This window comes from Talpa europaea (genome assembly GCF_964194135.1).
Source record: "Talpa europaea genome assembly, chromosome: 3".
Classification (NCBI taxonomy): Eukaryota; Metazoa; Chordata; class Mammalia; order Eulipotyphla; family Talpidae; genus Talpa; species Talpa europaea.
Window position 1 is genome coordinate 116,018,943 of NC_140069.1, and position 17,015 is coordinate 116,035,957.

The window sequence follows — 17,015 nt, forward strand, 5'->3', positions numbered from 1 at the left end:
TTTATAGAGGCATGTTTTTATTTATTTATTTATTTGCTTGCTTGTTTTGTTTATACATGCACTGGGTACAGTCAGAAGCGCGGGAGGGTGAGAGAATTCACCAGAGCCAGAGCAGGGAGCAGAGCAGGCAGAAGGACCGAAGTACACTGCTGAGGGGAGCAGCGGGTGGCAGGAGAGGTCTGCGCACCATGTGGGACCCTCCTCCGGTGGCCGGGGAGCAGCCGGGGATCGAACCGGCGCCGCCGAGGCCGCGGGCAGCTTCGCAACCCAGCGCTCAACCGCTGGGCCACCGGGGAGGCCCTAAGTTGGTGTTTAGACATCCTTGTGCATAGCAGTGTTATTCCCATTAGCCAAAAGTAGAAAAACCCATCTGTCCACTGATGAATGAAAAGATAAACAAAACGTAGGTCAATTGATGATACACAGACAAGTGCTAGACCAAAAACAACAAGCAGTCAATAAGAATGGGCAAAGAACCATACAATCTAGTAAGAACTGATTATAGTGTTTAAATAATTGTAATTGGTATTCTTATGGCCTAAGACTAAGTTCCCATTTTATTTATACTTTTCTTGATATTTGTTTAATTAAAATACAAGAAAGACAAATAGTTGTAATTGTAATGAACATACTTACCTACATATCTCAAAGTTTTTAATCGGAGAAGACAACCACGAAAATTCAAGCGCAAAACATTTAGACGCCGCTTTTGCAAAGTAGATACTATGTATTTATCTGTGATCATATTTTTTACTGTGGAAAAATCAATCTAAGAAGGACAAAAGACATTAAGAAATGAGAGAGATCTTTTTGCATGTAAAATGTTTTAATAGTTTTAAAGCATCAGGACCAAAATTTTATCACTTCATTTGTTTTGTTTTTCTGTTTGTTTCATGATCATTCTCAGGTTTAATTTTAAACAGATTTGAAATGCCCAGTCCATGTGAGCGCTGGGCGATGGGGGCCTTCATAGCCATATCCCACCCTGGTGAGTTGTCTTACAACATGCCTAGATGCCCACCCCCATTCTAGGTGAGCCCCAACGTTACCCCCAACTCAATGTCAATGAACTCATCGTAGGTCCATTATTAATGTGCACCCGTTTCTTTTCATGAGCATAGACTATATGTTGATTTCTTAACTATAGGGAAGATAATTTAAATTGCTTGGTTATAATAGTCTCTTCATAACTTATAATTTAGAGGAGTTACTTCTAGAAAAAAAAGGAAGAATGATCTGAATCTCCCTGGCCAGTTGTATGTAAAATTGTACTGTCTGGACATTTATGCAGCTCTGGGTAGCAAGGGCTGGTTGATAAACAATAACATCGGTATCATGGTATTAACAGTATTTTCAGTTAAAAGGTTAATTTTATGAACATCCAGTTTCTCACTACCTTATAAACAAAGCTATTCTTTGTGCTAAAATGTTCTTCAGTTGTGCCACATTTGAACATTCACAAATGAAGCCAAAATAATTGAATATGAAGGCCAATATACTATATATTATGGAAACAGAAATTTGTTGGACATAGAAACTTTAACTTCCTATCCTGGCTTTGTTCTTCACTGCCATGTGCTCATATTTTCTCCATCTTTACCCAATGAAGTCTCTGTGCAAAAGTGCTGACTTTTTCTGCCCAGCTGCTGCAGGATTTGTCCTGATCTTAATATTATACATATTCTTTCTCTTTCAGACCATTTGGATTCTTTTTTTTTTTTCCTTCTTTGTGGGTTTTCTAAAGGAAAAAGTAACATCCCCAATCTGTCACATAGATATTTATTTATTTATTTTTAAAGATTTATTTATTTATTTATACAAGCACTGGGTACAGACAGAAGTGAGGGAGGGTAAGAGAATTCACCAGAGCCAGAGCAGGGACCAGAACAGGCAGAAGGACCGAAGTACACTGCTGAGGGGAGCAGTGGGCGCAGCAGGAGAGGTCTGCGAGCCATGTGGGACCCTTGCCAGGCGGCCAGCCAGGAATCAAACCAGCGCTGCAGCAGCTGCGGGCAGCTTCACAGCCCAGTGCTCAACCACTGCGCCACCGGGGAGGCCCTTAAGTAAGATATTTATTAATTTAAACCAGTAGTTCTCAAAGTGTGATCCTGGGACCAGTAGCATCAGCATCACCCAGGCACTTGTTGGAATACAAATTCTTAAGTCCCTCCCAGACCTCCTGGATCAGAAACTGGTGCTGGCAATCAGAAATCCCGTGAGATGACTCTAATACATGCCAAAGTGTGAGAATCACTGCCTTAAACTAAAAGTAAACATAAGAAAGGAATATACAATTTATTACCTAAGATAAGTTAGCTAAGTCAGAAGCACATTTTCTTCTTGCCTTTGTGCACAAGGTGAGAGCAGAACAACTCAACCAAGAATGGGGCAGTGCCTGATGAGATGTAAAGGTATTGAGTTGACTTAGGAAACTAGAGCCCCTCACACTTTGTGATTCCTCTTTGTTTCTTTGTGTAAGTTTTAGAGTTTTTACAGAATATCCCAGCCATCTACTCATAGGTCAGTCTGGACATGTGATATAATCACCCAATCATTAGAAAATAAGGAGCAGTGGAAAATGAAGTCAGTTATTGACTGGGTTTTGGGATAACTGAAAATGTTGCCACTGCAACATTGGTTGATGGCATAAGTGGTCATAATTGTTGAGATTAAAGTATCAACCAAGAAACAGCAAAGCGAAATCTTCAGGGATAATATATACGACCTTTGGTTGTTATCTGAGATCTCTTCCTAATGTCCCTTGGTAGTGAGAAACTGGGAGTGTTCTAGATTACAAGAATAGTACAAAAATAGTACCTTGACAAGAATAGCACAAAGGTACTGTAAGGTACCTGTAAGTTTGTGTCAGGAAATACATGCGTGTGTCCATGTGCCAGCAAGCACACTAGGAATAACAATAAGCTTTGTTTGCATGTTGTGTATTTTACCTCTATTTCATGCTCAGTTGTTTTTTTCTTTATTCCATATCTTGTGCTGCTTGGGTATGTTTTTTGAACTAATAATAGTAGCTAATATTTATTGAATGCTGACTACATGACAGATTCTACACTAAGCACTCTATTTAGATTTTCTCAATTTATCTCCACAATATCCTTGGTTTGGCACTGTTAAGCCAAACAGATATTAATGGGGCTTTATTTCAATCCAAAAATAATATTCAATTTATTTATACCATCTAAAGTAGAAAATACTAATAATGTCCCTCTTAAAATAACATTATTAGCTTTGTATGACATTCTTCAAGCTCATGTCTGGACAAAGAGAAAAGCAAATGTTTTTACTGTTGTTAAAAGCAAGAAATAAAATAGTCTCTGCTACCATTGGCTTTATAGCAATCCATTCTCCTTTAAGAATTAGAATAAAGACATAACTTTAGGTAGTGTCTACTTACACTATTCCACAATGAACTTATTTGTGTCATCCACATCCAGGAGTGATTAACCTGACCACATATTACTACATCTCTTAAACTCAGATAGAAGAAAATCTAAACACAAAGAAAAGAGATCTGTAACTATGAAAATATGTGAATTCTAATGTAACTCTTCTATTTACCTTTGTTATGTGTTCATAATGATAAAACAAATCATACATTGTGGTAACAGGGAGATAAGTGCTGGAGTTTTATCTGAAGATAAGACTTTTATCTTAAGTACTGTAACTTATCTGAAGATACCTTTGAAATAGTATAATCTCTTTCTTTCATAGTTACAAAAAATGGTGAGAAATATAGGTAAATAATTTTTTTTTAAAGAACATGGCATTCTGCTAGAAAATGAGTGATTTCCATAATAGTAGCTGGCATAGAGAAGGTATCAGTAATTACTTGCTGAACAGAATTCTTTCTGAAGTTAGGATTCCTGGGAAAGATCAATAAACTCACCTGGTTTCTATTTCTGAAAAAAAATGATAGACTAGAAAATCTGGAAATCCTCTTGATGCAAACGTCCATAAATGCTAAAACAATTTTTTTTTACTTTTCAAATTTATTTTTAAATTTTTAAATTTCAAATTTATTGAGGTATAAGTGACACATAAAATTGTAACAGTTAAAGTGCACATCTTGATGATTATACATATATATATACACAATGTAATATACATATACAATGTAAAAGGATTTCCCCTATCATTTAATTAACACATCCATTTCCTCACAAATTTATAAATTTTTTTCTTTTTTTGTGAGAACATTTAAGTTCTACTCTTTTAGCAAATTTCAATTATGCAATACAATTGTTATTAACTATAGTTACTTTATTTTATTGTACATTATCTGCCCAGACCTTATTTATCTTATAGGTGAAAATTTGTATCCTTTTTACCAAACTCTACCTGTCTATATTTGCCTTTCCACCAGGCATTAACAACCATTTGTACTCTATAAATATAGCAAACATTTTTTGAAAATAACTCAGTTTTCAAGAAAGTAAGAAAAATATCTAGAGCCCTAATCTTTACAAACTCAGATTCATAACATAATGTTTATGCTATAGTTGTTCAAGATTGAGGAGCAGAGGGGATGTTTGCTGCTTTTAATAACAAATAGATTCAGGTTTTACTAGCTACACGGGACCAGAAAAAATCACCAGGCTTGTGCAAGGTGGAAGTCATACCTGAAAGACAAATATGGGGGGAGTGGAGGAGCGAAGCAAAGGCCAGGATTGTGAAAGAGAGAGATTAAAAATATAGTTACCTATTGACAAGAGAAAAACTAAAATACTTAGCATGGGATAAGAATAAAATCTTCCAAAAAAAAAATTGTAACCATAAACCAGCTATCATGTGGATTGGGGTTTGAAATTTAATTATTTGTGAAACCCACCTTGAAGTTATTACCTTTATATTTGAATTTGATGTATTAACATGCAATGAGCTTCCAAGTTTGCAGTAACTCTAAGACATTTGGCAGAAACAGATACCTTCTCTCAGAAGAGAAACATCTTCAAGTTAAGTCTTACAGGTTTAGGATTCCCAGAGACTAACCTCAACAAAATGAACTCTTGATAAAAATTTTAAAACACATGAAGGGGAGAAATCCAGTAAGAGTCAGAAGCAAAAAACAACTTCATTAATTATTTGATAGTGATTATAAAAAGAATAAGATCATAAAGACATAAAAAGGAAAAAAGTCAAAAAAGAACTAGGCAGATTTATGAAGGAAAAAAGTAAAATTTATGGGAATTAAAACTATGATTGAAATTAACTCAGCGGATGAAACCAACTGATAGAAGAATTAGCAAACTGTAATATGTGTCAGAAGAAATTACAGAGGATAAGGCTTAAAGAGAGAGAAAAGATAAAGGGGCTAAGAGACACATTGGTTAACATAAAAAGGCCCAATGTGATTACATTGGACCCACACAGATAATCAGGATAATCTCACCAACTCAAGATTGTTAACCCAATCACATCTGAAAGACTTTTTTTTTTTTTTTAAGATTTGTTTATTTATTTATACAAGAATCCGGGTACAGGCCAGATGTGCGGGAGGGTGAGAGAATTCACCAGAGACAGAGCAGGGAACAGAACAGGCAGTTTGACGAAGTACACTGCTGAGGGGATCAGCAGCGGAGACATGAGGGGTCTGCCGCTCCATGTGGGACCCTCGCAGGCCGGCCGAATCGAACCGGTGCCACAGAGTCTGTGGACAGCTTCACAGCGCAGCGCTCAACCGCCTGTGCCACCAGGGGAGGCCCTGAAAGACTCTTTTGATACATAAGGTAATAATTCACAGGTCCTGAGGATTAGGACATGGATATGTTTTGGGGGTCCATTATGCTGCCTGCTGCACTGTGTAAGGAAATGATAAACACTAAATTAAGAGAGTATTTGCTTCTGAGGGAGTGCAGTTAGTGCAGTCAAGGAGACTTTCATTTGTTAAGCTTTATTTAAGCTAGGTGGTGATTATACAAGTTTTCATTATATTTCTTTGCGTAGCTAAAGTAGTTTATTTTAACAACCCCACTTTTGAACAAAAACCTGAGAATATATTTAAGGAAGTGAGAGTCTAATACAGTGAAAACTACAGAGTATTACTGACAGAAGTTAAAGACCCCCAAAAATGGAAGGACATTCAGTGTTCATGGATGGAGGACAGAGTAACAATAACAATAAAAGGTATTGAATCAGAATTTAAAATCCACCTGTAGGGCCTCCCCAGTAGCGCAGCGGGTTGAGCTCTGCGCTGTAAAGCTGTCTGCACCCTCTGCACGTGGGTTCGATTCCCAGCTGGCCAGGGAGAAACCCATATGGCGAGAGACCTCTCCTGTCTTGCCCACTGCTCCCCTCAGCAGTGTCCTTGGTCCATCTGCCTGTTCTACTCCCTGCTCTGTTTCTGGTGAATTCTCTCACCCTCCCACGTCTCTGACTGTACCCCAGTTCTTGTATTAAAAAAAAAACTTTAAAAAAAACTTTTATAGTTTTTTGTCACTATAAAAAACAAATAGCAGTTCATATCAGTCTATCTCCATAATACAAATTAGAGAGATTAATTATAGGTCATGTGTTACATAGTGTCTTAGGCTGGCTTAAACAAGACATTTATTTCTCACAGTTCTGGAGTCTGGGAAATCCCAAGATCAAGGTACTGGCATATTTAGTTCTTGGTGATAGTTCTCTTCCTGGCTTGCAGGAGATTGCCTCATTTCTGTGTTCACATATAGTAGAGAGAGAAAACTCTAGTACTCTCTTCCCTTTCTTCTTAAGAACATTAATGCCATTATAAGGTCTCCACCCTCATGACCTCATTTAAACCCAATTACTTCCTCAAGTCCCCCCTTCTTTAAATTATCTCATTGGGGATTAAAACTTCAACATATGAGTTTGTTGGGGGCACAGATATTCAGTTCATAACACATAGTTATCTACAACTGGGATTCATTCTTTAGTATTCCACATTTAAGATTTATTTCCCTACATAATTTCCATAGAAACTTTACCCCATTGTAGGATAGTACATTATTCTTGCCTGCTTGCGATTCTGCCTAGAATAGAATGAGCTTATTTATTTAAAAAAAAAAATCCACAAAGCTTTCAGTGTAAAATTCAATCCTCACCATATAAACTGTATTTTGAATATTTTCCCAAATGCTCAAAAAGATATTTATTGGATAATTTCCAATCATAAACTACTTGACAGTATGTAATGATGATTTCCTTCACTTTGCTGACAATTCCCCTAGGAGATATTTGTGTTGAAATTCTGAAAATACCATTATTTGATGGCAAAATGTGTCCAAATGTAAACCTCTGTTCTTTAATGAAATCATTCTTTCAACCACAAAATCGAAATGGAAATTTGACTAATACAAAGTCAAACATTTTCTGTTGCTTGTTTAAACTAACTATTCCTTTTTTCATAATATCTAATGTCAAAAAATATAACAACACTCAACTTTTTAAACACAGAGGAAAATTTAACCACATCCCATGAGAAATAGAACTTCCAGGAGTATACTTAACAATTAAACAATCTGCTACCATGGCTAAATTGCATGGTCTATTTAAACAATCTTTAAAAATACTAAGGATACAACACCAAGACCATTAGTAACAATTTTCTTATTTGCCTACCAAGAGTAAGACATTTTGTAAAAGTTATTTTTGTTTTTAATGCAGTATTTATGATATACAAAGTGGTGGATACTCTAAAATGTTAACAAATATGAGTTTCTTGTGTATGTAGACTCTTAAGGGGAAAATGATAATGTCTGAGTTTTTCAACCTGCATTTTTTTTCTTGTTTCTCTTTACACTTATTCTCAAAGAAGATGTATCCTCTTTAGAGGACACTTTCCTTAAAATTGTATTATTTCTCAAATGCCACTAAAAGCCAAAATACTGTTTTGGATATAAGTTAAATGTGAGTCTAAGCCATGGTGGTTCTAGTGTAGCATTCAAAATTTGGATCCAAAAAACATACAGACCAATATTTCATAAGTGTTCATTAAAATATTTTAAGATAAAACAATTTATAGGGGATAAAAGATTATGTTATGAAACAAATTCAGGAAGTTTTCATCAAAAGAAAGTAAAACATGTAACATTTTAGCATCTAGAGAAAGAAATTAATAATCTACACAAATCCATTAAACTGACTTAGCAAATATTACCCTTTTAGAAACTATATTAAAAATTTTTTCTTAAACTAATTTAACTAATCAATCAGTTCAGTAAAGTGGCAGGATACAAAATCAAAACGCAAAAGTCAGTAGCCTTCCTATACACAAACAATAAATCTGAAGAAGAAGAAATCAAGAAAAAAAATCCCTTTTATTATAGAAACAAAAAAAATCAAATACTTGGGAATAAATCTAACAAAAGAGGTAAAGAACCTATACAAAGAAAACTATAAAACACTGTTAAAAGAAATAGAAGAAGACACAAAGAAATGGAAAAACATCCCCTGCTCATGGATTGGAAGAATAAACATTATTAAAATGGCCATCCTGGGCCTCCCCGGTGGCACAGCGGTTGAGCACTGAGCTGCGAAGCTGCCCGCAGCCTCTGCAGCGCCGGTTCGATCCCCGGCTGCTCCCCGGCCACCAGAGGAGGGTCCCACATGGCGGGCAGACCTCTCCTGCCGCCCGCTGCTCCCCTCAGCAGTGTACTTCGGTCCTTCTGCCTGTTCTGCTCCCCGCTCTGGCTCTGGTGAATTCTCTCACCCTCCCGCGCTTCTGACTGTACCCAGTACTTGTATAATTAAATAAACGAATGAATGGATAAATAAATAAATCTTTAAAAAAAATAAAAATAAAAAAAAATAAAATAAAATGGCCATCCTACCAAAAGCAATATACAGATTCAGTGCTATTCCCATACAAATTTCAATGTCATTCTTCAAAGAAGTAGAACTATTATTGATGAAATTCATATGTAATCACCAAAAACACCGAATAGCCAAAGCTCTCCTGAAAAAAAAGGAAGGGAATGGAGGCATCACACGCCCAGACTTCAAACTATACTACAAAGACATAATCATCAAAACTGCATGGTATTGAACAAGAACAGACACACAGACCAATGGAATCGAATAGAAAATCCAGAAATAAACCCACAGATTTATGGTCAACTAATCTTTGACAAAGGAGCAAAGACTATGCATTGGAGCAAAGAAAGTTTTTTCAATAAATGGTGCTGGGAAAACTGGGTCGCTACATGCAAAAGAATGAAGCTTGACTACTATCTAACACCATGCACAAAAACCAACACAAAATGGATTAAAGAACTAGACCTGAAACCATAAAATACATAGAAGGAAATATAGGCAAAACACTCCATGATATGCACATCAAAGACATCTTTACAGACACATCACCCAAAGCAGTGATAGTGAAGGCAAAGATAAACAGCTGGGACTACATCAAATTTAAGAGCTTCTGCACAGCAAAAGAGACAATAACCAAAACAAAGAGAAACCCCACAGACTGGGAGAAAATTTTTGCACACAACACTAATGATAAAGGACTGATCACAAAAATCTACAAAGAGCTGATGTGCCTCAACAAAAACAAAGAAAATAATCCAGTCAAAAAATGGGCAGAAGAGCTAAAAAGAAACTTCTCTGAAGAGGAAATGCAAATGGCCAAAGGCATATGAAAAAATGTTCAGCATCACTTGTAATCAGGGAAATGCAAATCAAAACTACCATGAGATACCATCTTACACCAGTGAGAATGGCACATATTAAAAAAACTAGCAACAACAAATGTTGGCGAGGATGTGGACAAAAAGGAACTCTCCTGCACTGTTAGTGGGAGTGCAAACTGGTCCAACCACTGTGTGGAGATTTCTTGACCTACTAAACATAGAGCTTCCATATGATCCAGCAATTCCACTCCTAGGTATTTACCCAAAGGACACAGAAACATCAATTCCAAAGAGCACCTGCACCCCTATGTTTATAGCAGCACTGTTTACAATAGCTAAGCTTTGGAAACAGCCCAAATGCCCAAAAATAGATGACTGGGTCAAGAAGATGTGGTACATATACACAATGGAATATTACTCAGCATTCAAAAAAGATAAACACATGCAATTTGCAGCAACATGGATGGAGCTGGAAGGGATCATGCTCAGCGAAATAAGCCAGAAAGAAAAAGAAAAATACTGGATGGTCTCACTCATAGCAGGAATCTAGAAAACTCAAATAAGTGACCAGGAAAAAGAATAACTATAGGAAAGAAAATATCAAAATCAACAACTATGAACCAGAGACACTCTATGGGGGTTGAGGGGAGGGGAAAGGAGGGCTTGGGGTCAAAATAAGGGGGTTGTAATTGTATGGGGAATATAAAAAATAAAATTTAAATAAAATGTGAAAAAAAAAAACTTTTTCTTTAGGACCTTTCTTTATCCCCAGAACTACAGTGACATTAATCATTTACTGTGGATCTCCATTTTTTTAATAATGGAAATTCTCTATTTTTTCACTTTCCAAGATGCCACATTATCCACTTTTTTTTTTCGTGACTACACTCCTGATTCTTTGTTTCCTTTATTTGTCCAGAGAAATAGAACCAATGGGAGTTATTTGTTTGTTTTTACTATAAGGAATTGACTCCCACAATTACAGCAGTCCAAGATGTGCAGTGAGCAAGCTGGATATTCAAGAGCCAATGGTGGAGGACCTGAGAACCAGCAAAGTTAATGGTGTAAGTTCCAATGCCAGTACAAGTTTGAGTTGTCCCAGCTCAAATTTGAGTTGTCCTAGCTCAAAGGCAGTGAGACAGAAACTTCTTTCTTACTCAGTTTCTGTTCTACTCAATTGTCAATAGATTAGATGAAATCCACCCACGCTGGTTAGCCCCATCTGCTTTATCCAGTCTACTGATTCAGTGGTTAATCTCACCTTCCAACATCCTCACAGACATCCCCAGGAATAATGTTTAATTAAGTATCTGGGCACCCCATGACTCTTTTCAAGTTGACACATAAAATTAAACATCACAATCTCCAGTTGTTTCCCTGCCTTTTCTCAAACCATGGGTATTCCCTAAGACTCTTTCTTTAGAACCAACAAATTAAAAAAAAATTCTCCCCCTAGGGAGAATGGTGTGGGAATAAAAGTGAGAGGGGGCCCAGTGGTCTATAGTAAAGGACTATGGGTGCCTTGGTAGAGGATGTTGTGATCTGATTACTTACATCTGAAGAGATGTGACAAATTTCTGTTCAACATTTTTTCAACATGAATAAGACTTTAAACGTCATGTTTATCAAATCAGTAAATTCCAGAAAGCTAGACGACATAGTGAACTTGTTGAATATTGGAATCAGAACCAAAATTAACAAGATGAAATGGAACAGGAATAACAAAACTGCTGTCCAGATTGACAGAAGGTAGAACTCCTGACCAGCAGTTCAGATGAAGGAGAGCTCAGCATTTTGGTTCAACACAAGTTCAAGGACAGGAATTATCATGTACTAGAAGAAAAATCAAGACTTAGATTCAAACAAACCCTATCACAGTTCATGATTCTACCACTAAATTGCTGTGACTCAAGTCTCTGTCGCCTCAGTATAAAATAAGCACAACACCAAATCACTGAATTGTGAGAACTAAGAAAACACATTTTGAAATTGTTAGAGCACTTGCAGGCTAATAGATTAAAGTATAATTTTTATTTTGTTTACTGCAAGAGGCAAGAGAAAATGAGAAGACATTAAGGTTAGTGTGCTAATATTTGAGTCCTTTAATGGCATTTACATGGTAGAACCTAAAGCAGAAGTTTCCAACCATTAGAACTCAAACCAACACCACCAAAACATGCTGCCTTAGAGGAGTCAGATCAATCTACTAAAAAGTATTGTTGCAATAAGGGTAGAGGGATTCCTGAGACTTAGGGAAAGAATGGAGGCTCATGCCAGATCCTCCAAAGATGTCAGACTCTCTAATGACCACTAAGAAACCCGCCTTGAGCGCATGGTAAAGAGCTGTGTGTGCAGACTTGGCTCAGACACAGCGGAACCTCTTGCCTTCAAGGGACTGAGTCAACTTAAGCAGGAAGTACATCTCTGGTGACGAGTGTGGGCTCAAGTCCAGTGTTCTTCTTGGAAACTTGGGCAGAGAGAGAACTGAAAGACTCTTGCACAACCTAGGAGTAGGGGCTGGTGCAACAAGGAAGGGGTTAGGATTGAATTTCATGACTGAAATTGAATTTACTGGCTGTCAAATGAGTAGGAACATGCAGCAAATGAATATAATGTAGGTAAATAAACAGACATGGCATTTGTCTTTATCCAAATATTAGGAGTATAATTCATACACTCTACAAATTTGAAAGAGTTTGTTCATTCAGATAGACTCAAGTCAAACCAATTACACTACTGTAATTTAACTCACTTCTCTAAGCATTATTTCTTTCATTTGCAAAATAGAAAAGAACAATGCTTTGGGGAAGAATTATATAAAATAATTTGTGGCTACAATCATAGCATAGTTCTTAATTTACTGTGGTTACCTTCTATAAAAATTTGAATTATGTGGATTTAAAATAGTATAATAAGAATATAAGCCCCACTAATGGCAAAATTTTAAGTAATGTAATTCTCACTTCATAATTATTCCTGTGTGGAAAGGCATCTTGTATGAGTATCATTTTGGTAAATCACTAATTGGGTGTGGAGTATAAAAGTAAAAGGTACCTTCTAGTATGTCCCACAAGGTTCTACTTGGATGACCAGTGATGATACAATTTAGCAAGAAAAGTCAGGAATACAGAGGGCAGGTTGGGGGTATGTCTTTAAGCTGGACCTGTTAGGTGGTAGATAAGAGGCACACTTAAGTGAAGTCACTCAGCAAACATTGTTGATGATGGCCTGGGTCTCAAAGAGAAAGCTGTTTGGAGGCATACAGATTTAAAAATTATAAATAAAGAAAATATAATCCAAAAATATATTTGAAATTACTCAGAGATTGAGGATGGAGTGAGAGAGATGAACACCATCACACAAGAAGTGCATGGGGACACATTATCCCTAATAGAATTTTAAAAGGAATGATCAGAGAGGTGAACAGAAAACCAAAGGAGTGAGTGTTGTTACTGAGGCAGAGTCTAGAGAGAGATTTAATGCTAAAGAAGTTGTCATCCACTTCAAATCACAGAAATTTCAACAGAGTTATAAAAATTTTTGTCAGCTATTAAAAGTCAAGTGTGCTGTGCTAGCTAGCACAGCATTGGGGGGAAATGCCAGCACAGATAGGCTACCTGAATGTACTCTTTAAGAGGGGTGATACTTGCACTGGATGCTGCACTGATCACATTACACTTGGAATATTTTTTTTTACTCTGGTCACTGTTGAATATGAAGTATTGAGTGGAAGAGGAAGCCAATGCACAGGAGAAACAGATGGGCATAAAAATTGCATTTAAGGAATAGAAGATAATTAGAAAATTCAGGAAAAACCAAATAGATCAGTCATGTTGGAGGAATGGAAAAAGACAAAACAAAGAAAGGGAGGGAGAAATGTAGAGTGATTTATATTCTTTTAACCACAATAGTGACCGTAGCCAGGAAAACTGAGGGAATCATTCCCTACGGCAAAGTACATTTACGGCTCCCTATTGCTACAGCAAAGGGTTCCTTGATGATGCATCAGCATTAGAAAGAAATCCTCAAATATGAAGTACTGATAGTTATAACTGATGCAGAGCTTGAAGTGATCTGGCTATCTCTATCTGGAAGAGAGAGCTTTTCATGTGAGAGAATTAACCTGAACCTGTGTACTCAAGATCTACCTTGGGTGCTGCTTCTCTCATGATTCTCACTTGGCTCGGGTTGAGTAAACAATTTTGTGGGTGAATTATTTTGTGTAGTTTTTGCTACTCACATTACTACTTGAATGGAAACATCAGGACCAGGATAAGAAAGGAGTTGCATATAAAGATATGAAGTGATTCAGGCAACCTATTACCTGAACCTCTTCTGCCTTTCAGAGAGGGTTGGGTTCACTTAAAGAGGGGGTGGTGGGGGAGAAACATGATTCAGTTCACCCTATGACCTACAAAGAGCAAATTCTCAGAAGATGGCAACCAAAACAGTGGCTGGAATGGGGATGGCAAGGATTAAGACTGGGAAATGTCACAGAAGAATAAGCAGTTGACTGAAACAGCAACTTATAACAGCAAAAGAACTAAAAATTAAATCATAACCATGTTTAAATTATTGGCAAATTGCATCTTAATGATGAAACAGAAGGAACTAAGGACAAAGGTAACAGGGGAAGTTTTCTCTGCTTTGATATGAGGAACAACTTTTTTTTATTATTTAATCCTTCCCCAGATGGTACAGTATGCATCCCAAAGTCAAAAGCCTCTCCACCATAGAAAGTGTTAGACCAGACACTGAATAAACCATTACTGTTGGTAGACAAGTTTTGGACCCTTAACTTCATATTTCTCCTTGGAAGCACTTCAGTAACACATATTCTCTACCCCTCATCCCTCCCAGGAGAAGAGGAGCAACACACCTGACTGACAAGGGAGAAAGAACCTGGCCTGCAACTGAGCTCCTGCTCCACCCTACCCTGATATGAATTTATGCTTCCTGGCTGTGATAGGTAGCCTGGAAGAATTCTGTAGTTATCCAGCTGTGCAGTAACTAAGGGTGAGTCTGTCTTATTCAGGGGTAAAGTATTAGCATGCTGCATGATCATAAGTCATAGTCTCTTATCAGCTATATCAGAAAATATTTTGTTCCCTATCCATTTACCTCTTACTTGGCTCCAAACCCAGACAAGGAAAAAGTGCTATTTTATTGCCCCTAAAATCCCAAGACTATGAGGAATGTTGTCCTTGGAAAGGTTTGGATCACATAATTCTCAAGTTTTCCTGTATATAGTATTCTGTGACTTTGTGACATTTTAGATGCTTCTGGAACTTTTTAACTTAAACACTCATTGAATTCAAATGAATCTAAAATTTCAATGAATTTCAAATTCAGTGAATCTAAAAGTTCTCATCATCCCTATACCCTCCCACCCTGACACGCCTACTCACTCTCCCAATGTTCAATGTTACTGTTATCAAAGGTACAACAGGTGTCACATTCATGGAAATTTAAAAGGTTGAAGTTCTCAAAAGTTATGAGAAATTGTAACTATCCTATCATGACTACAAATCAATACTGACATCCTAGAGTGATGGTCAAGAGATTGACTGTGGTTGCCAAGATCTAATGAGAGTAGAGGAGAGGGAGGCCAAAGTCAGCACCCAAAGGAGCACTAAGAGAACTGGAGGAAAAAGAGAGACCAAGTAATCTATCTGACAGAAAAGTAATTCATTCCATGGAAATAAACAAACAAACAAACAAACAAAAAACAAGCATTTAAAGAAAGAAGCAGAATCAAATGCTATTGAAAGAATAAGAAAGATGAAAAGTGAACATGGGCAACCAGACATGATGATTAATAAATTCCTGAGAACTTGATGAGACCATTTGTAATGGTACAGCTAAAATGTGAAAAATCATTTCCCATTCATTGATTCAGCCAGTCATTTAGCAGCTACCGGTGGTGAATTTGGACATGTAAAGCACAAGTCCTGTCTTCAAGATACTGTGGTCCAAAAGTAAGACAAAATAGATGATTATAAACAACATTAAGAAGTGGGTCAGGGACTCAACAAAAATAAAGTAAATAACCTAGTCAAAAAAATGGGCAGAAGAGCTAAAAAGAAACTTTTCCAAAGAGGAAATGCAAATGGCCACCAGGCATATGAAAAAATGTTCAACATCACTTGTAATCAGGGAAATGCAAATCAAAACTATAATGAAATAGCATCTTACAACAGTGAGAATGGCACATGTTAAAAAAACTAGCAACAACAAATGTTGGTGAGGATGTGGACAAAAAGGAACTCTCCTGCTCTGCTGGTGGGAGTGCAAAATGGTCCAACCACTATGGAAAGCTGTGTGGAGAATCCTCAATTCCATATGATCCAGCAATTCCACTCCTAGGTATTTACCCAAAGGACACAGAAACATTAATTCCAAAGGGCACCTGCACCCCTGTTTTTATAGCATCACTATTTACAATAGCTAAGCTTTGGAAACAACCCAAATGCCCAAAAATAGATGACTGGATCAAGAACATGTGGTATATATACATAATGGAATATTACTCAACAATCAAAAAAGATAAACTCATGCAATTTGCAGCAATATGGATGGAGCTGGAAGGGATCATGCTCAGTAAAATAAACCAGAAAGAAAAAGAAAAATACCAGATGGTGTCATAACAAGAATTTAGAAAACCTAAATAAGGGACCAGGAAAAAGACTAATTATAATAAAGTAAAAATCACACACTACAGGGGGGAGAGAAGGGAGTAGGATCAAAATAAGGGGGGTGGGAATTGTGTGGGGACTATAACCAAGATGAAAATGCATATATTGTGCAAAAATGAAAAATGATTTAAGAAATATATAAAATTATATATATATTATGAATACCCAAAAAAAAGTGGCTCAGGGGCTCAGGGAACAGAAGTGAAAGTTAACTGAGACAGAGAGAGAGTACAGAAAAGCAAAAGTAGCCTTTCTGGAAATGATGACAACTGAGCTATGCCTAAGGCGGAGTGATCGAATCAAAGAAGAAGAGAAAGGGACCCTATATTATAGACAGGACATGATGGGCCAAAGCATAATAGCTGGGAGAGTGCTTTGCCATCACTCAACAGAGCTAGAGCCAAGGATTCCTTTTGAGAGATACCAGACAATGAAGCTGAGAGGTGGTGAGGGACTAGAACATGAAGGGCCTTGTGAAACATGTTAAAGTCAATGGAATCAATGAGGGATTTTGAGCAGGAAAGTGATATAAAGAAACATAACTTCAGGAATACAGCTCTGGTGGACAAATAAAACATGAGTTGGAGGTCAAGGTCAAGAGTAAATGCTGGAAGACTCAATTAAGTGGTTTTGATGATAACGTCACTGGTAGATAATGAGTACCAGAGAGAAAGGAGAGGAGAAAGTAAGCGAGATTACAAGTTAAAAA

General features: G+C 37.0%; 1 protein-coding gene across 1 annotated transcript in view; it reads right to left on the bottom strand.

Annotated features, from left to right (window-relative positions):
- FBXL13 (F-box and leucine rich repeat protein 13) overlaps positions 1-17,015 on the bottom strand; it is a gene marked incomplete at both ends in the record, with an annotated part of 144,896 nt that overhangs the window by 102,387 nt on the left and 25,494 nt on the right. The window contains 2 exons of the mRNA XM_084230613.1: positions 637-769; positions 3,413-3,508. Coding sequence (XP_084086739.1) covers positions 637-769; positions 3,413-3,508 — 229 coding nt within the window. The remainder of the gene's footprint in view (positions 1-636; positions 770-3,412; positions 3,509-17,015) is intronic.